This window comes from Heterodontus francisci, chromosome 26 (genome assembly GCF_036365525.1).
Source record: "Heterodontus francisci isolate sHetFra1 chromosome 26, sHetFra1.hap1, whole genome shotgun sequence".
In the NCBI taxonomy this organism is placed as follows: domain Eukaryota; kingdom Metazoa; phylum Chordata; class Chondrichthyes; order Heterodontiformes; family Heterodontidae; genus Heterodontus; species Heterodontus francisci.
The window spans coordinates 67,435,213-67,456,405 of NC_090396.1; the positions used below are offsets into that span (position 1 = coordinate 67,435,213).

The 21,193-nt window shown below is 42.8% G+C and overlaps 1 protein-coding gene across 3 annotated transcripts in view; it reads right to left on the bottom strand.

Moving 5' to 3' along the window:
* Positions 1–355: 355 nt before the first annotated feature.
* The window catches only part of nol11 (nucleolar protein 11), a 30,839-nt gene continuing 10,001 nt past the window's right edge, over positions 356–21,193 (bottom strand). For 2 of the 3 annotated variants that reach the window (XM_068058494.1, XM_068058492.1), the window contains 12 exons: positions 20,235–20,432; positions 19,334–19,410; positions 16,675–16,798; positions 16,004–16,116; positions 13,499–13,576; positions 12,328–12,512; positions 8,816–8,941; positions 7,745–7,984; positions 5,747–5,825; positions 4,648–4,740; positions 3,077–3,184; positions 356–608 (listed from right to left, as the gene is read on the bottom strand). In XM_068058494.1, coding sequence (XP_067914595.1) covers positions 495–608; positions 3,077–3,184; positions 4,648–4,740; positions 5,747–5,825; positions 7,745–7,984; positions 8,816–8,941; positions 12,328–12,512; positions 13,499–13,576; positions 16,004–16,116; positions 16,675–16,798; positions 19,334–19,410; positions 20,235–20,432 — 1,535 coding nt within the window. In that variant the 3' untranslated portion in view covers positions 356–494. The remainder of the gene's footprint in view (positions 609–3,076; positions 3,185–4,647; positions 4,741–5,746; positions 5,826–7,744; positions 7,985–8,815; positions 8,942–12,327; positions 12,513–13,498; positions 13,577–16,003; positions 16,117–16,674; positions 16,799–19,333; positions 19,411–20,234; positions 20,433–21,193) is intronic. The other variant, XM_068058493.1, reaches the window with a different exon arrangement.

A 21,193-nucleotide genomic window follows, 5' to 3' on the forward strand; every position in this document is an offset into this window, starting at 1 on the left:
CTTGAATGCCTACCACTGCTCCGACACTGATTTACCTTCAAGTAGCTGTTTCCAGTCCACATCTCAGATTAGTAAAATTGCCTTTACACAAGTTAAAACTTTTACAATATCAGCATATTCCCTCTATTCCCTTCTCCCTCATTTACTTACCTAACTTTAAGAACATTCAAGCATTCTTTTGGGACAGGGCTACAGACAGACAAAGAACAGATACAATATAAACACAAGAAACGCTGGAAATACTCAGCAGGTCTGGCAGCATCTGTGGAGAGAGAAGCAGAGTTAACGTTTCAGGTCAGTGACCTTTCATTAGAACTGCATTCTGCATCGAAGAACAGATACGTACTTACAGGAGTATAGGAAAAGTAGTATTTTAATTCAGTCAAATACAGTCAAATATTTGAAGCAAATTAATATTTTCACATTATAAATATAACTCAAAGCAAGCAAATGAAAAAGTGACAAATACATTTCTTTAACAAATTTGTACAAAGCTAAAATATTTTGATCACTTCAATAGAATACAGCCCATCACTCTTCTGGGGTTTCAGCTGACGTAGATTCTGCAGACTTCCTTCAATCTTGTTGAGCTGAGAGTAAAATTTAACCTGCCAGAGAGGTTCAAAAATGTTAGAAAAAAATTAGCGACCACCAGTAATTCTGAATCTAAGATCACAAATTACACGATCAGTATTTGTCCAGTGTGTAGCACATATAGCCATTTATTTTTGCTTCTGCAGTTTGGATTTCAAGTGTACTTGAGCTGTCTCCTGCCATTTATAAACACTGCTGCCTTAAACCAGCAGCAGACTTATAGACCCATGAAAAATTGGGTTTTCAGGTCTGCCCTTCCTCAATTTCCAAGACAGAACAGATTCCAGGTCTGAAACTGTTCAGACTGTAAATTGAGCGAGATCACAGCAGTGGTGACTCATATTAAATATTTCTACAGCTAGGTAAATTTAAGATCTTTGCTCACTTGCTGCACAATAGAGCAATACACTTCCAATTCCATCTGTCTGATATTTGGAGAAACATCAGTTAATGAAGCCCATCAGCATGGATTCCTAAAACAAGTCAAACGTCAAATCTCGTAGAATGTTTGGAAGAAACAAGAGGATTGATAAGGGAAATATGGGTGGATGGGGTAGTTTGATAATTTATCAAAAAGAGTTATGATAAAGTTAGTAACACATGGAATTAAGGGGAATGTTGTTAAAGGTACAGAGCTAGCTGGAGGGCAGAAAGCACAAAATGGGGTAAAAGGAAGATCCTCAGGCTAAAAGACATGGGCCAAAATTTTTCGTTGGTGGGGAGGATGCCACCCACCAGCCGTAAAATCAGTGGCTAGCCCGTCTCCAGCAAGCCAGGGGAGCCAGACTGAGATTTTTCACTCCCCAGGCCTTTAATTGGTCTTAGGTGGGACTTCCACCTCCTTAAGGCAGGAAGTCCCATCTAATGGAGCTGCTAGCCAATCAGCGGGCTGGCAGTTCTTAATCCCAGCAGTGCCACCAGAACAGCCCAGGAAAAAAGGTAAGTGTTTAGGGCTTGGCCAAAGACAATTGGTGGGGCCCCGGAGAGGCAAGGGGAATCAGATAAGGGGGCAGGGGGAGCGTCGTGCGTTGGGGCTTCGGGGGCAGCCCGCTGCGGGGGACAAGGTGCTAGTCAGGAGGGCCTCCCACCAGCCCGCAAAGAAAGCCGCCAGGTTTCACCAGGCGGGCTTTTTGAGGCCTCAGCTGCCTGCCAGCCAAGGGTAAAATACATGTGGCAGCAGGCCAAGGCCCTCAAGTGCCAGTTAATTGGCCGTTTCTCCCCACTGCTGCTCCATGTAAAATTGAAGCGGGGTGGCAGGGGGTCAGAAACGGCGCCCCCCCGCCGCCTCCTCCCACTCAATTTTATGTCCCCTGCCTTCCCACCCACTCATTTGTGGGGGGGAAACATACAATTCCGGGCACGGTGAATGGTGCTCCACAGGGGTCTGTGTTGGGGCTGCTATTATCATTTTGGAAGTAACAGGGAAAGGAAATGCATTTTAAAATGGTACGGTATAAAATGGAGTAGAGCTTCAGATAAGTAGATGAAAAGGTGGCACTGCATGTAGATAAGGCCACAAAGGCAGCAAATGGAATTTTTGCATCATGGAGACACAGAATAAAAAATGTGTTACTATTGAAATTTTGAGTTCTAAATGTTGTGCACAATTTTGGGCACCCCATTGCAGGAAACATGTAAAAGAAATTGTAATGGTGCAGTGTAAGTTCATTAGGCTATAACCGTGATGGGGTTTTCTTTCATTAGAACTGAGAAGGTTAAAGGGTCAAATAAAAACAGGAAATGCTGGAAATACTCAGCAGGTGTGGCAGCACTGATGGAGAGAAAAACAGAGTCAACCTTTCAGCTCGATGACCTTTCAGATCTCCAGCATCTGCAGTATTTTTCTTTTGTAAGGTTAAAGGGCAACCTGATAGAGGTCTTCAAGATTCTGAATATTAAAGGTGAATAGTGACAGATTGTGTCCACAAGTCAAGGAGACTTGACTTGAGAAGGCACAAATTTAATAAAAGTTAAGGAGGGTGGTTAGAATGTGGATGTCCCTACCACAAGCTGTTGTTTAAGCAGAGTCCATATATTCTTTCAAAAGGAAATTGGATAGTTGCTTAAAAATAAAGAATATTAAATAGTAAGGGAAGTGAATAGAAAGCAAGATGAGATTAGGCGGCTGAATTCAAGAAGATTACCTGAAGGGAGAGAGGCATGAAACAAGACGACATGTTTCTAGAGAGATACAAGTGGAGGGATTTGAAAAAAAGGAAGGGTAAAACAAACCAGAAAAGGATTGTTGGCTCAAATTGCCTCCTCCTGTTCCCATGATTTATATTTACTATTCTAGTTACTCGGTACCAGGCCAAAGAAAATAGATAAAATTCCAAGTGAGCATTTAACATGGCAACAAGTGGTAATCAAAAGGATTACTCATTACATTTCAGCAAAATTCCCAGAGAGTGAACCTAATATCAAATAGCTGGTACCAGAGATCATAGAATATACTTTCAACACAATTGGATGTGTAGCATACCTGGGATCTGATGAATTTGTGTAGGTGGGTAACTAACCCACGTGCCTCTGTTGCCATTACCAGCACTGTAAAGTGAGCGTCCAGCAACAGAGATATCCAGTCCAAAACCTGAAATGATGCCAGCAGTCAGTAGCTGTTCGTGACTTCAAAACACTTCGATAATAAGCAGCAGTCATCACTCAACTTAGCATTATTGGGCCACGTTCCCCAAACATGCCTAGCTCTTCAAATAGCCAGTGGGACTAAGTGCACCACAAGCATTCAAACTGCAGTTTTCTTTGCAATAAAATTTGTTAAAGACAAACAGTATGATTCAGTTACCTAATTACACTAGGTTATTTAAGTACAATACATTTTAAATTTCTCAGGACGTGAGTGACAGTGGCATGGTGCATTTATCAATCATCCTTAGTCACCCTGGGTAGGTTATGGTGAGTTTTTCCCTTGACCTGCCGCAGTCCTTATACAAGTGATTAGGCATAGGCCCTAAAGCTCTGGAATTCCCTTCCTAAACCTCTCCGCCTCCTTTAAGGGGCTACTTACAACCTACATCTTTCACAAAGCTTTTGGTCACCTGTTCCAAGATCTCCTTATGTGGCTTGGTGTTCTATTTTGTTTAGTTAATCATGCCTGTGAAGCACCTTAGGATGTTTATTACATTGAAGGCACTATATAAATGCAAGTGTTTATATATCTGAATGACTTGCCAGGCCATTTCAGAAGGCAGTAAGAATCAAACATGGATTAAAGATAGGGCTCCGGAAGGTGGGAGGAAGGACATTACCGAACTATCATATTTTTGCAACAAAACAGCACCTTTCACAGGTATCTTTTCTGATGGTCACCCCTAAACTGCAGCTTTACTGCATGTTATTTCATAGCTTGCTATGGCGGAATTGTGAACTCATGACCTCTGGATTGCTAGTCCAGTATCATAAATATTACAGTACAGTTTACTTAGTACAGTGCTAACCAGAGATCTTTGTGGTCTGTACAATTACATAGAATTTATAGCACAAAAACAGGCCATTCGGGGTCCAACTAGTTTATGCTCCACGTGAGCCTCCTCCCACCCAACATCATCTAACCCCATCCATGTATCTGCCCAATCCTTTCTCCCTCATGTACCTATCCACCTTCCCCTTAAATGCATCTATGCTATTCACCTCAACGATCCACAGGAAAGCGAGTTCCACATTCTAATCGTTCTTGGGCAACAGAAAAACATGCGACTGTTAAGATGGCCGAGACAGTCCACTTTGCTCAAATGTATGTGTTCGTGACTGAACCAACAGTTTTGTCCGAGTGACGGTTCATTTTCCTACGTGAACAACTATCAGGTGTGCATTTCCCCACTGAAGTATTACAGGTTTGTATTTTTATGCTTTTAGACAGTCCATCACATATGGGTAGATGTAAATTCTTACAATTTCCAAACTCAAGGCAGCTGTTTAACAAATTAATTAAAAAGAGTACAACACCCAAGCTGCACAAAACCAGTTATATCAGCATTAGCTGATTCAAGTTTGTAGCATCAAGTATAGTGCATAGAAAAGATAGACTTTATATACCTGACTGACTGTGGGAATCCTTTTCCCTGGAAGCTTTATATTGACAGTTTCACAATGCTTCATATAAAGGTATTGCATATACTGGAGAAACAACTGGGGGCAGATAAAAAAAAATCACCGTCAAGACAAAGACCATTTATCCTGTGATGGAGTATCTATAGACTGTAAATAGGCAAAGACCAGCATGACCCAATGTTAAGACAAGTGGTGGACTGCTTGCCTCTCAATCAGTAATCTAGAGAAAAGGCTGCCCATCATTCCAACCCAATAAATGAGACACATTGTCATGTGAAGAGTTTCTAGTCTTTGGTGTTTACATTTTAGCAGGTTTTCACTTGCATTAAGTCAAATTCATCATCAACGCTTTCAGTTTTCTTGAGACAAGAAAGTAAAATGGGAGCAGAAACGCATGAAAACCAGAAACCCCATATATTGACTTAAAGCTATAAAACCCAAGAGAGCAAAAATTAAATCAAGTAATAAAATTACTACCTCCTCCCCTCACAATGTTAACCAACAAAGCCCAAGTTAAAATGTTTCCAAATTAGGGAGTAAAAATCTTGTGAATGAATTTACAGAGCTAGATGGCAGTGCAATCCCGTAATTGCTCCCTAAACAATTCCCATGAGATCAGCTATTTCAAAGAAAGATGATTAAAGAGGTGCCACCGAGCCAGCCCCACATCACTGAAACCAAATGCTTCCCTTTCTAATCGTTCTTCCCTTCAGCGTCCTGGATTATGTAGTCAGTACAGATTACACTGCACTAAAGCCAGCCCTACAACTGGGAGTCATTAAGCAGAGGTCAGACACAGAAAAAGAGCTAAAAATCACAAAATGCTGAAAATCGAAACTAGTCATCTACCTGAAATGCTAACTTTTTCTCTCTCCATAGATGCTGCCTGACCTATTTCCAAACATTTTCTGTTTTTCTTTCAGATTTCCAGCATCCACAGTATTTTGCTTTTGTATTACAGTCAAAGAGCTATAAAGGTTCCAATTAATCTGTTTAGGCTTACACAATCACTGGTCCATTGAAAAATTCAATTGCTCACAAGTGTACTTAACACACCATTGCACTTTTGATGGACTGTACTTACCACCACTTGAGGAACAGAAAGATCTTTGAGGTGAGGCAAAAGGAAGGTTTCACTGTATGAGGACAGTAGAATTTCATTTCTGTGCAGTTCAGTTAAAGAAAGTTTTGTACAAACATTTAGGGTGCATACCAGGTCTTGAAATCTTAAAACTAAAGCTCACTGTGAAAGAGAGTCTCATACGTCTGTGTAATGATATATTGAAAACATTTTTTGACACAATCACATTCTATCCATCTGATTGGCTCAAGTGGACCCGAAATGGCACCATGTTTGACTGGTCAAGAGAAACCTTTCTTCCAATCAGCTGCTTGCAGTGGTCACGAGATGAGTTAGTGTCTAGCAGTCTGATTGATCTATGCGTTACTCTTGTGTGGTTCCGACAGGCCAAATAGTACAAGAAAAAAAAGAACTTGCATTTATCTAGTGCCTTTCACGACCTCACGATGTCCAAAGTGTTTTACAGCCAACCTGCAGCTGCAGAGACTTTCACAGAGAGCTGAATAGGAGCATCAAGAAGAGACAATGAGAAAAAAAGCTTCAAGCCAAGAGAATGGAAAACAAACAGGGAGACAGAAGATGGGTGTAAAGAATTTGCACTGCATGCTTAAGAGGGTTGCACCACCGGAGATCAACAGGAGATTCAACCATCCCCCGCCCACAAAGTTTCTTTTTTCTCTCGAACCTGCCAATCCTTAGAAGAAGCATGCAGCCTTTCAGTAGCTTAGCCAAGTGGCCATGCATCAAGAGAGCGATTTAAGCCAAGTGTCTACTGACCATTTACTGTGGAGGAGTGCCACAGATGAGCCCATAGCTCTCACCCAACATTAGAAACAGATGTTTCAGCAAGAATCATTGTGTAGTGATCAGGAGTTCGGGACCATGAAGTTTGTGCTCCCTAGCCCAGGGATGCCATCAATTGCAATACCTTAACTGCTACCCTTGGTGAGATCAACTTGGAATCTTCTGATCTCTACGGCTCAGTACAATGTGTAATGTTTTAACCCACTAAGCCATCAGGGAAGCTCAAGAAATACTAATTTTGAATGGTACACAGCTATCACATTGGATCAAAGATATGAGGTACAGATCAAAGTTATAGGAAATGTAGAGTTTGATTGGGTTTGGCTGAAAAATAAACTGACTACCTAAGCACAATCTAATTCCTGTTCGACTCTGAAATATTTTAATCTAGTGATTTCACACAAATTGTCTGATTTGGGCGTCAACCAGTTGATGTTTAAAATTAGGATCCACCTTTTTTGTTTTGACAGCACATGCACTTAAATTATACATCTGAGGAAATGGTGGCCCATGTCTAACAGTAACATGGGATAAAACAGCATTTCATTACCATTGGAAACAATCAGCAATCAATTTTCTGCCACCTCTTTCCTATAGCTTTTTTGTGTGGAAGTTTTCATTCTGTGTCACACACCTCCTGTGACAAAGAGAGCGGAAGAGAGCCTGTTTCTAGGTTTCCGCACTGCTCTTCAAGTCGGACGCTGAGAGGAGGTTGTGAAGACGACTTCCTCAGATTCCACAGTTCAGCCTAATGGCAACCCACATGGAAATGCAAAGATAAAACTGGTACAGCACGTTCTAATAGGGGAATGGCTCATCTCACGTTTCCTTACTCTGCATCGCTAATCTTTGCTGACAAAACTTGCTACCACTAGGAAGCGGCCAGATCCTTGCCTGGAGGCAGTCAAGTCATCCAAAGTTGCTCTGACACCCCACCCAGCAGCTGATGATAGAAACCTTGAGTAACCTGTTTGCCTTATTGGCTGGGGATGGTATAAGGAGAAAATTAGGGAGTGACCAATAAAATATTCAGAAAGATGCAGTCACATTTTGCTGTCAAGTAAATCAGTGTCAGATTCCAGCTTTGCTTTCATGTTTAGCACACTACAAAAATAGTAATCTGAAGACTTTCATAGGTACTGACTATATCAATCTTTTCCACCTTTTACATTTTTTTGACATGTGGAAAAAGGATACAGCAAAGCTGCCCTTTTAAGGCCAACTGGACACGGGAGTTTGACATCAGACTGCGAAGGATTTTGTGTTTGTTTTCCTGCTGGAACATCACAGCTGTCCTCTTCCAGCAAAACTGGACTGAAGCCATTCTCTACAATCTCCATTTTATCTTCTGCTTTTGAGGGACTCTGATCTAATTCAATATAGGAGGCCACACTGCCTAAATCCACAGCGATGTTTTCCAGATCTGAATCATTGGCACTGAGGGAAAATTAAAAACAAACTACTTCAGCCATCTTTAATTTAAATTTTCAAGATAATGGCAAGAAGCAATACAAGTAACAACTTAAAATATTTTTAGGAAGCTGATAAAATACATTTGCTGGGCAAAGAACTGTGACCACTTTACAAGCAGCTGCCTGAACACAGGCTAGTAAGATACTCTCTGCCAATGTACAAGTAGCTGCAAGCAAGGACTGGCCATGTGGGAACTGTTGTGTGAACCTGGCTCCTTGAAACCTGCAAACACTGCAGCATCAGTTGCTAAAAGAATTTTTTTTGTCTGCAACAGAGGCCAGAAAAAGACCTCATTGGCCCATTCTTCACATTTACCAGAGTTTTTTCCTGATCCCAGGAGGATTTTCATTACACATATGCACACAGACATATCCATCATTAAATGCGCTTTACTGTATCCTCGTTATATTGGAGCTGATAACCAGCTCAGATGTATAATTGGATTACAGCCATCTGTAATAACATATAGATGAAGCACATGGGTAAAGGAACAGCTGTTTAAATAGAGCAATCCCAAGAACCCTAGTGTTCTTGCTATCTAGAGTTCAGTGCCCACTGTTTTAAAAAAATCATTAACTGCTTTCATGGGACTTATTAAGCTTTACATTTTCAACAAATCTTAACTACCCATTTGTAAGCTTCCCAAACAGTTTGCTGAAGTTAGTTCAACAGGAACTAATTTTGGAAAACATACGTCAGAGAACCTGTGATTGTGAAAATTTAATGCTTCAAACACTAGTTAAAAACTTATGTCATGCACTTTCATGCAGCAAGATGCCACAGCTTAATACTTACCTGAGGAAAAGTTTCAAACAGACACATGTAACAGCCTCTGGGATGTCAGGGAACTGCTGAAGACAGAGCTGCAACAGGGAATAGTCTGCTTTATCCAAGGCAACTGCTATCAAATCCGGACACAAGCTGAAAAACAATTTATAGTTTTGTAGTAATGCAATTTTTTGCCTTGCTTTCCGATAACAGAAGAAAGCCTCGACCCCCATCAAAACTGAATGCAAACGACATGGGTTTAGGCTGCCCCCATTCTCACATGGACAGTCTGTACCAATAAGTATGGTTAAATGCTGTAAAAAAAAGACACGCACTGGGCTCAGCACTAAGAGTCATAGAGTCGTACAGCATAGAAACAGATCCTTCGGCCCACCGCATCCATGCCGACCATAATGCCTATCTATACTAATCCCACCTGCCTGCATTAATTCCATATCCCTCTATGCCTTGCTCATTCAAGTACCTGTCCAGATGCCTCTTAAATGTCACTACTATTCCTGCCTCCACCACCTCCTCAAGCAGCTCATTCCAGATACCCACTATTCTTTGTGTGAAAAATTTACCCTTTTGATCCCCTTCAAACTCCTCCCTCTCACCTTAAATCTATGCCCTCTAGTTTTAGTCACCCTTACCATGGGAAACAGACTCTGGCTATCTACCCTATCTATGCCTCTCATAATTTTATATACCTCTATCATGTCCCCTCTCAGCCTTCTTCGCTCCAGGGAAAACAGACCCAGCCTACCCAATCTCTCTTTATAACTCAAGCCCTCCAAACCAGGCAACATCCTGGTGAATCTTTTCTGCACCCTCTCTAGCTTAATCACATCTTTCCTGTAGTGCGGCAACCAGAACTGCACACAGTACTCCAAATGCGGCCTAACCAACGTTATGTACAACTGTAACAATGACGTCCCAACTCTTGTACTCAATGCCTCAGCTGATGAAGGCAAGCATGCCATACGCCTTCTTCACCATCCTGTCTACCTGTGTTGCCACTTTCAGGGAGCTATGTACTTGTCCTTCTTGCTGGTAGAGGTCATGAGATTGGAAGGTGCTGTCAAAGAAGCCTTGGCGAGTTGCTACAGTACATCTTGTAGATGGTACACATTGCTGACTGTGCAGCAGTGGTGGAGGGAGTGACTGTTTAAGGCGGTGGATGGGGTGCAGATCAAGGGGGCTGCTTTGTCCTGGATGGTGTCAAGCTTCTTGAGGGTTGTTGGAACTACACTCATCCAGGCAAGCGGAGAGTGTTCCAATATACTCCTGACTTGTGCCTTGTACGTGGGGGACAGGCTTTGGGGAGTCAAGAGGTGAGTTACTTGCCACAGAGTTCCTAGCCTCTGACCTGCTCTTGCAGCCACAGTGTTTATATGGCTGGTCCAGTCAATGGTAACCCCCAGGATGTTCAGGGTGGTAGATTCAGTGTTGGTAATGCCATTGAACGTCAAGGGGAGATGGTTAGATTCTCTCTTGTTGGAGATGGTCATTGTCTCGAGGCTTGTGTGGCACGAATGTGACTTGCCACTTATCAGCCTAAGCCTGAATGTTGTCCATATCTTGCTGCATGCGGGCACAGACTGCTTCAGTATCTGAGTCATCTCGAATGGCACTGAACACGTGTGCAATCATCAGTGAACGTCCCCACTTCTGACCTTATGATGGAGGAATGGTAATTGATAAAGCAGCTGAAGATGGTTGGGCCTCGGTCACTACCCTGAGGAACTCTTGTAGCAATGTCCTGCGGCTGAGATGATTGGCCTCCAAGAGCACAACCTTCTTCCTTTGTGCTAGGCATGACTCCAACCAGTGGAGTCTTTTTACCCAATTCCCACTGACTTCAATTGTGTTAGTGCTCCTCGATGTCAAGGGCAGTCACTCTTACCTCACCTCTGGAATTCAGTTCTTCAGTTCATGTTTGGACCAAGGCTGTAATGAGGTCTGGCGCAGAGTGGCCCTGGCGGAACCCACTGAGCATCGGTGAGCAGGTTATTGGTAAGTCCCACTTGAAAGCATTGTCAATGCCACCTTCCATCATTTTGTTGATGATTGAGAGTAGACTGAAAGGGTGGTAATTGACTGGATTGGATTTGTACTGCTTTTTGTGGTTGCTTCACATGGGATAGAATGTTATCTTTTACTCTTCATCTATTACATGAATTAGTTTCATTCAAGGTTTCAGGCATCGGTAGATTCCATCTGACATCTTGCTCTGTGAAATTAGCAATTTCCCTTTTCAGAATGCGTTCTGCTTAAGTTTGAGGATGCCTGCCTAATGGTTGGGTTTGATTATGATTTATATAGGTTTCAGTGCAAACCGCGCACCCCCCATGAAATCCACTTCATGAGCCACACATCTTCAGCCGAAGCTCATCAGCAGTTGAATTTCCAGTTGCTACATTATTTTATTGGTACTGTGAAAAACATAATGGTATTTGTGCAGTAGGAAAAAGAGTTATATGTCACTACCAATTAATTATACTCATAATACAAACAGGAAATGCTGGAAATACTCAGGTCAGGTACCATCTGAAGAGAGAGAAACACAAACAGAAGAATTGGGAGCAGGAGTAGACCATTCGGCCTCTCGAGCCTGCTCTGGCATTTGATAAGATCATGGCTGATCTGATTGTGGCCTCAACTCCACTTTCCTGTCTGCCCCTCTCACCCTGCACTCCCTTGTCGATCCCACTGCCCCACTCTCTCCCCATAGCCCTGTATCAATCCTAAACTAATCCCAGTGCCTCGCACTCTCCCCAAAGCCCTGTATTAATCCTAAACCAAGCCCACTGCCCACTCTCCGCCCATAGCCCTGTATCAATCCCAGATTAATCCCATTGGCTCTGACAATAGATTACCGACCTCAAATATTAACTCAGTTTCTCTCTCTCTCCACAGATGCTGCCTGACCTGCTGAGTATTTCCAGAATTTTCGGTTTTATTTTCAGATTTCCAGCATCCACAGTATTTCACAATTATAATTGAAAAAACTAAATATGTATCAGGCAGTGTAAAAGTAATTTGAAGCAGTCAGCAAAATAAAAATGCATGGACGTAGATATGTGGCATGAATAATTTGTACAGCACAAAAGTGAAAAAAATCACCATTGTTCTCATTTTTTTTTAATTAGTGTTTTAACACACAGTCTGGCCCAGTGATAAGACACAAATTTAGGAACGAATCCTCATGCACAGCCATCTGGGAAAGTAACAATTTGAGACCAGGTGCTTCCCTCAGGCACTTTGCCATCTGCAGCCATTTGCAGATTGGTATTGGCAGAAGCAGGTCACCTGTATTCTTGGCCATGGTGCAGCGAGGTCCATTTAGGAAAAAAAAAGCAGGAGATAATGAGTTAAACTCCAATAAATTCCTTCTTCCAAATAAGGAAACTGGCTCACCGCTGAGGTGCATTGTTAAAGAGGATAAAGGTAGTAATGGTCTTGTCAACTGGCTGGCGTTTTTGGGGGGGTTGTGCGGGTGCAAGTGTTTACCCTTATACTTAAGAATGAATCCTCACCTGTAAGAAAGCATCTGTGTCTTTAAAATGTTCAGTAGTGCTTTCTGGGGGTAGAACTTCACCTGCGTCTTACACCTGCTTACCAGGATTGTAGCAATCTGTGCAATAATTAGCTGGGCGTTGGGTTTCTGCGGGTTTCCCAACCATGATTTTAGTTGTTCATTTATTTCCTCGTTTGTACCAGTCTGTGAAAGCATACAATATAATTACTATGGCCAGTGACAACTAAATGTCAACACATAATTCACATAAGGAGTTAGTCCATTTTCAGCCAGGATAAGTGTCACTTCAATATCAAAGCAGGATAAACAATAAGCAACCTCTGGCGATGCACCCTCTAATATTCCCTGCGTCCCAAAATACAGACTGAACAGAAATTAGTGGTCCTGAAATCAGGATGGTTTGAATTACCTGGACTGAGGGAAGCTGAAGGAGTTAGCTTAACCTTACAGCTAAACAAAATATATGAATTGTTAGGTAACTACTCAATAATCACACCCCATTCCCATAAAAATGGCAGAAGCTGTGCAAGTTTAATACTCCGCAGTATTAATTCAGTTTTTAGGGTGTAAGATTTAATTTTCTTCTAAATGGATGGGTTTTAATCGTGTTATTCAAAAAGATTTGCAATTAAAGTGATTATACATATACACAAAGGAACTGTTAGAGAAACAAAAAAGTAAATTAATTTTGCAAGTCTATCTGATTAATGCATTTACCAATTCCATTCTTTTACTACTAAAGACCTTTGATTAAAATTTTATTTTCCAGAACACTTACACCAGTCCAAATTGAATCAAAATTAACTTTAAAAATGTGCAACCTGTCAGACTGCGTTTCATTATTAACACATTAAGTATTGCAAATGCATGGAAAAGTTGTCCATTGCTAGGATTGAACACAGTAATTAGTTGGCAGCAAAAGAGGGACTGCTGCAGCAGCAGTGAGGAGTGTCACTGAAGCATCCACATGGCTTGCAACAGTCATAATGGAATATTGTTTCTGTAAATAAATGTGTCCTTAAAACACAGCCTCAGAACACAACCTTGAAAACAAGTTTTAAAAAAAAATGCACATCCTATGTGCCAATAATGCTGGGCTGGGGAATAGGGAGCAAAAGACAATGCAGCCTGAGGTTGAAACAAGATTATTCTCTAGCTCTTTGGTTTACCTCAATCTCAGTTAGAAACTGATCCAGAGAGATGGGTTGTGACTGGGGGCTCACAACCTGACTTCTTCTACTCCTCAGCTGCAACAGAAAATTTAAGATCAAGAAAGATCTGTACAAGAGATTGTTTTTCACATCTGAAACCTTAAGTTTTCCTTCATTGAGCCTTTTCACCAATGGACAACCCACCTGGAAGTATATATTAAAAATGACCCTAATGGGTCAATTTGAACCTAACTTGCCGGGTGGGAAACCCATGGAATCAGGTGGAACATGGATTTTCCACCCCATCCGATGTTACTTTTGACTTCAATGGAGCAAAATCAGGCAGGGAGTAAAACCAACATCACACCCAAGCCTGTCAGTTTCCTGACTGATGAGATAAGTTAAAATTGTTCCCATGGGCAGGGTGTAAAAATCAACGTTCCACCTGATTCTGTGGGTTTTCCATCCAGCATGTTAAATTGCCTCCCCAAACCTTTGGTGTACTAATTAAACAACAGATGTACAAATGTAAGTTCTAAATTCAATTATTACTTGTTCTCAAAGAAAATTTCCATGATGTTTAGAATTATGTAGTCCTCAACATCACAAGTGTAAAGTGGGACTGGCAGTCCAATGCAATAATTATTTACTCCCTTCCCTGCTCCAACCTACACCATTCCCCATGCAACTTGCTCTTTCGCTTGTGTCCCAGGAACAACTTGCTCAATTTTACTTCCCTATGGGGTAATACTGAACCCCTGCTCTGAAAATTCGTCAGGATCATGAAACAGAGCAAACCCACATCCGATCAACACACTGAACCAACTATCCAAACATAGCTGCTGTATCCCTTCTAAGCAGCACTCTGTCAACAGACTGAACAAAAAAGCAAAACACTCGCAGGCACAGGCTGTGCAGTCAGCAGCACTTCAAATACTGAATGTGGCTGGAAATTTGCTCATATGTGAGGATAGATGTAAAATACTCATGTGACAGGAATAACTTAGCTAAGCAACGCAAAACAGGGAAGACTTATACTTCAATTTCTAAAATGGTGATACATCCACAAACCTGGCTCCTTCCACATACATACATGTGCATACATGTTGACTGATGCACAAGAATTTTTTCACGTACACTCTCATCCCACAGCTATGAATGCTTTGCCTCCTTTAATTTAAAAGGCTTTCATGTGCACATTTCAAATCTTTCAAAAGGAACACAACACTCCCAATATTTTAACTAGCCTCAAGCAGCAATCCTCTATACATCAATCCTCCCTGCCAACCCTTTATATTACAGCCACAAAACTCAAATTGTAATACTGTACTTTAGACTATAGATCCCCCTCCAGCACTGGTGATTGATCCATGGTGTTATGTATTTAGCATGGACTAATCACATAGTCACAATCAGTTCAGTTCCATAAGAACATATTTGTTAATATCTCTTTGCCCATACTCCACCGCCCCCCCACTCACTTTATTTATTTAAATTTATACTTGGAAGTCCCTTATCTAAACTTTTATTTTTAAACATGCTTCACTACTTTAAAATTATTTGTGCCCTGTGCCAATGTCAGATCCACTCAGCTTCTCTGCTCTTCCTGATCCAAACACTGTAACATTACCCAGTCCTTCTGTCCTCAGTGACTTGAATCTCCCCTCTTCCCCTGAGCTTGCTGAATGCGGAAGTTCCAGCCCATTAGGCCTTCTGCTTTCACCACCTTATGGACCAGAGTGCCCCAATATATTAGCCACATGTGGCTAATTGGGAATCCAGATGTGGCAAATTGCATTTCTGATTAGTAAATAAAAAAATGAGTAATAGATACCATCATTGTGCATTTGATCTCAATAGTTATTTGTGCATTTGGTGGTAAAATTGTAAGATAAAAAGCAAAGTGTGCCAGTGCTTTTTGATAGTGAATTCTTTACCTACTTAACTGAATGATGCTAGATGTTGGTTCAGTAAACATATAAAAAGTACGTTTCCCTGTATTATGCAAGTGTGTGTAAGGCATTTTCTACAAAAATTAGTCCACGTGGCTAAAATAGTGTTTCTGTAGCAACACTTGTGGCTAGTCAGCAATTTCAACTGAACAACACTGGTAAAGAGAGATTCCTGCCCACTCATCAGAATCTAATTACTCAAGGGAGGAATGTAACAAAGAAAAAAAAAACACAAGATAGACAGAGAAAGAGAGATGGAAGAAGTATAACAGGTACACAGACAAAAGTTGAATTAAGAGCATACACAGCAGAGCCGAAGTAAGTAAGACTTATAGAAAGAAAGTTGAAAGAATAATGCCAAACATGTGAAAGCCTTCATAGAGACGAAAGTGTCAGCCATAGAGAGACAGGGAGGAAGAGTGTAGACAGTTAAACAGAGGGAAGCATCTGGAAACAAGCAGTAAGATAGTTACATGAAGGAAGAAGGAGACACATTTCCTTTATCTCACTAATTAAAGAACGTTACTTGATAGCAAAACACTCCAAGCCAAATGTGAAAGTATATGCTTACATTCCTCCTGGATTCCGGTTCAGCTGTGGTGCGTGCTGGAGTTTGTTCTGGCTCAGCTGACTGTTCGCCATGAAGCATTGCATTCCAGTCCACAAGAGTGGAAACGGCTTTTGCTTTTGTGGAGTAAAAGACGACAAGAAGAAAGCTGCATGGGTACAATGCTCTGATCAACTGTCAAATGTACTTAAACTAAAACTAACAAGCTAAGTACACACTGCACATATATAGATATATCTGAATGGGAAAGAGGAACCACCAGCCCTCCAGCACCTGTGATTCAATGGCTTTGGAACACTGGTTGTGTGAAGGATGCTACATAAATGAAAGTTTTCTTTTATTTTACCCAATTGACTATTCTACTGCCAGAATGTGGAAGCAGGCTATTTTGACACAGAAGGTGTCACAGTGAAGCCGAGCATTATCCTCACAAACACATATAGCAAGAACAGGGATTGTCCAATTTTCTTCCTGTGCAACCCAGGGTCAAGGAAATAAGTTTATTGCAGCCACAGTTGCTCTCGTGCAAAAATCAGCCAGTTGGCACATGCCATTTAAAAACAAATATAAGCAAAATGTTCTTTTGTCCATAAATACAATGCAAAATGTTAACTTAAAAAAAATTGATGGTGAAAAATAACATTAATTTTCGTATTTCAACAGTGGTAACCTACCTGTAGCATCAGGCTGTTTGAGTTTGCCAAGGACAGCTGCCAGAGAAGAGGTTTCGCATGTAAATGGGATCACTGTCAGCAGCTTTCCATGAGGCACAAAGAGTTTCCCACTATAACACCACAACTGAAGAATAAAAGATAAAACTTTCAACAAAAAGACAAATTCTGACAAGACCTTTTCTCATCGATGTTTCTAAAAAGGCTGTGTTTGCTGTCAACGCAACCACTAGGTGGCGCAGTACTAGCACATGCACAAATGCAGCCTCTTCCACTGAAATGTCACTGTCTGCGACGTTTCAGGCAGCTGCCAGGATTAAAGATGGTGGCCGGAATTTTATGCCACCCCAGCGGGTCGGATGGTGGCGGGGGGGCGGCGTAAAATTGAACGGCAAGCTCTGGGAGGTCTACCTGCCCCGATTCTGCCTCCGAACAAGTTTACGGTGGTCCGGTCAAGGGGGGGGGGGGGTGATGGGTGGGAAAAGGCTCACCCGCTCGAGGCCAATCAAGACCCTTAAGTGGCCACTTAACAGCCATTTAAGGGCCCTCCTCCACGGGTATTTTACCCATGGCAAGCGGGTGTGCCGGGGACGTGAAAGGCTGCCCAGCGATAACCAAGATGCCTCCCTCCCCCCAAACGACCACCCTAGCCTCACCAGGGCACAACCGATCCCTCTGGTCAGACAACCCAAACTTACCCACTCTCTCAGGTCCATGGCATCAGCTGGGCTGCAGTCCCAGCAGTGGCCAGCACTCCCAGTGGCGCTGCTGAGACATAGAGCTGCCGGCCCACTGATTGGCCGGCAGCTCACCGAGGAAGGGCCGCCTCCCTCAAGTGGGTGCAAGTCCTGCCTCGGGCCAATTAAAGCCTGGGGATCCGTAAAATACAGGACAGATCCCCAGGCTGGGCTGAAGCGGGATCGTCACCGACATTTACGTCGGAGTCCGGCTCCCGTCCGCCCACTGTAAAATTCCGGCTGGTGCTGTTTAATTTATCACAAAAAACAAATTCAACCCGAAAATCCCCTCAATGGCTCCGATTGCCGCCTCCATCCCACTCCCAACAGTCCCCCGCTCCCTCCTGCCACTGCACTTCTCTTTACTGCTCCCTCCTGCGCCCATCTTCTTCGACCAACTCGCTCTGACCTCGTCATTTCCACCCCTCCCCAGCCTCCAGCTCCCCCACCCCCACTTCATTCACTGGCCACTCAAGCCCTGGTTCCACCGCCCCACACCCCCCGCTCTTAGGCCACTCGCTCCCCACTTTCCCCCCACCTCCTCAGACACTTGCTCTAGACCTTGCCACTGCTGCCCCTCGGTTGACCATACCCTGCTCCTCGCTTCCCCACCCCGGCTGCTCGATCCCACATTCGACTGTTCTCCGCCATGCTGCCTGAAGCAGCAAGGCAGGCCGTGAGTGGTGACATAGGAGCAAGTGGCCAAGAGGAGGGAAGCGGCGCGGCCTGGAGCTAGCAGCTTGGGGGGGGGGGGGGGGGGGGGGGGGGGCAGGGGGAGGAAGTGAGGGGTGGGGAACGATCGGCCCAGGGGATGCAGGGTGAAGGAAGCAGTGACGAGGTCTGGAGCGAGTACCTTTGGGGGGAAAATGGCCGATGGGAGGAGGGGGAAGAAAGCAACGAGGGCGAGAGTGAATGGCTGAAAGGAGGGAAGCCAGGAAGACCTGGAGCGAGTGGCCGATGGGTAGAGCAGCCAGTGGAGTGGGAGGGAGTAGCTGAGGGGTGAGAAGCGCAGGGGTGGGGAAGCTAGTGGCTGAGGGAAGGCTGCAGCGTAGCAGGAGTCAAGCAAGGTGAAGCAGTGATTGAAGCAGAGATGGTGGGAGGGAGTGGGGTACTGTTCAGGTGAATGGACACCGCAATTGAGGGGCGAGGACGTCATTGTGTGGTGACATCATGTGCGCATTCATACTGGCAAGCCTGCAAATGTTCGCACATGCTGATGACGTCTGCGATCGTTCTGCACATGCTCTGCGCTGTCAGGAATCACTTTGTTCCAAAAATTACCAGTGCGAAATCTACCTCCTCCCTCTACCACTTCCCCAGTATATCCCCCCCGCCCAGGTCAGAAGGATGGAATAGTCCATCTTCAGATCGCAGCACTTACTGGTCAAGAGGTACAAAGTGCAGGAAAGGATCCTACTACTATTAAGCCACTAGGTTTAAAGGACCTGAGCAAGGTTAAGTGTTGAACCAACCCAGTTTCACTAGATGCATGCGGCAGTGCCTGGAATATATCATTTACAGGAAGACAATTTATTGAACCATAAAGGGGGAAAAACTAGGCTCTCCACTTTAGGAAACCATGATGTGTGCTCAAAGATGATACTGAGGTTAGGTCTCAAATGTTCCATTAACTGAAGGCAAATAGAACAGAACCATTAGACATGGCCAGTATATGTGGAGACCAGCTACCCCAGGAGCAGCTGAGATGAGACGGGAAATGAGGAGCGCACCCCAATTAGATCATCAATGGGGTAGTTCTACACAGAACATTTTCTATTTGGACGCCTCCAATTAGTAGTTTAAAAGATAACACACTCATGGTAAGACAGAAACATTATTGATGCAAAGTTGCCTCTCAACATTCAGTATTAAATAAGAGGAATAAAGTCCCCTTAAACTAAAGGCAACATAGAAAAGCAAGGTACCTGACCACAGCTTCCCTCTGGGAATTCCTTCCATGCCTGCAGTGTGTGGAACCTTGTATTCCAGATACTCAAAGAATCTGGAAGAAACATAAATAAACCTCTTTACGTAACCAGAGTGCACCAGTGCTGCCTAACAGTCCCCGTCATCATCTTCCATCTCCAGAAAACAACTCGGATTCAGCTGCAATTATTTGACAATGTGCAAGGTGAGAGCCTGGTGAACTAAAATGCTGCAGTCTATACAAAACATACAGCATAAAACAACCCAAATGAGCACATGGATAGGTTTCAGTGACGAGGGCTATGTTCAGGAACTCAGGCAGAAGATAAATCTGATACCTAACTTCTAGAAATGGATTTTTAAGTTCCAACCACAAAGACCCGTTGATAAATCAGGAATTTAACTGGGGCTCAATCCTACTGTAAATTCTAAGGTGACATTTCTCAGTTTATGAGTCTGAAGGACGCAATTTTCCACTAGCTTTTTAAGAAAAAAATCTGCACAGTTACCAGAAGAAACAAGACACTTGTACCTTCTTGAGAATACAAGTTGTGGCGTCAGCTAAATTCCACCTTGCTAAACTATTTTCTCCCCTGCCTCAGATGGATCTGCTACATTGCAGCTGTCCAAAGGCATCAGCCCAATCTCAAGATCTACTGACCACATTCTGAGACCAGCTGTCTAAAGGCATCAGCCCAGACTGACCGTCCACCGAGTTTTCCTTTCTGTGCTCAGGACTTCCCTCAGAGACGCATCAAAATTGACATATTAGCACAAACAATTCTGGCACAGAGCTGCAATCTACTATCTTCTGACATTGTGCATTTCCACTCGCATATCTTGAAAATAACTTTTCTTCCCTGTTTGCAAACGTACTGGTGTCCGTGGTGTTACAGGTACCTTTGACAGTGCACTGAAGGGAATGTGGAGCTCCTAACACAGCGATATGAGTCTCATCCAGGACCAGGACAGCAGCATGGTCTAGCGAAGGCTCACAACCTGGCAACTTTAGCAGTAATGATTGTGGCAGAACCTGCTCTTTCTCAGCTGAATTCCTGTTTAATGACAACTTCATCTTGTAGATACAGCCACTGGAATCTGAAGCAAGAGAGGAAAAAAAAAGTTTTAGTTAAAGGTCTAACTGATGTATATAGCTTTTTTTGAACACACACAATAGCATGAGTTATCCCTCTACTTTATAAAAAAACTATATCAAGTGGATATCTGTGTATTGTGTACTGAAACAATACCATACAATGGCACAGATTTGGCCAGCAAAATAAACTGTTGCAACTCACTTGTGCCAGATCAGTGTGTGGAATGAATGGTTTAATTTGGATAAAATAATGGTTCTTTAAGTGCCTGGTTTCTGCAGCAGACAAAAATGCTACTGCTAACAACTTTTGAGAAGCAGTTTACAATCATCTGTGCCATTTCAATGATATTTAATAAGGAGCATGTAGTCTGGGACATTGTGCAATTTTGTTCCCTGATATTTCTGTCCAACTGCAGAGACTATCATCTTGAGTATTATACAGAAAGTATCTAATATCAAAAAATGTGTCAAAAAAGCCCCAATTTAAGTTTTAAAAAGCAGCAATGAAATACAAAATAAGCTGCATGTAAATATCAGATTGAAAAGGTAAACACAAGCTTCAACCATGTTCCAAAGTTGTGAAGGGCTCATGTACTGATGGACTATGGAAAGATGAAAAAAAATGTTCTTGGCTTCCTCTCTCACCAATCATCCAACATGTCATCAGTGTTTGAAAACACAGTTTCAACTGGTTGAATGCTATCCATTCTAACTCAATTGAATACAGTTGGGTTTTATTGACAATGGCCTCATGACAGACCAG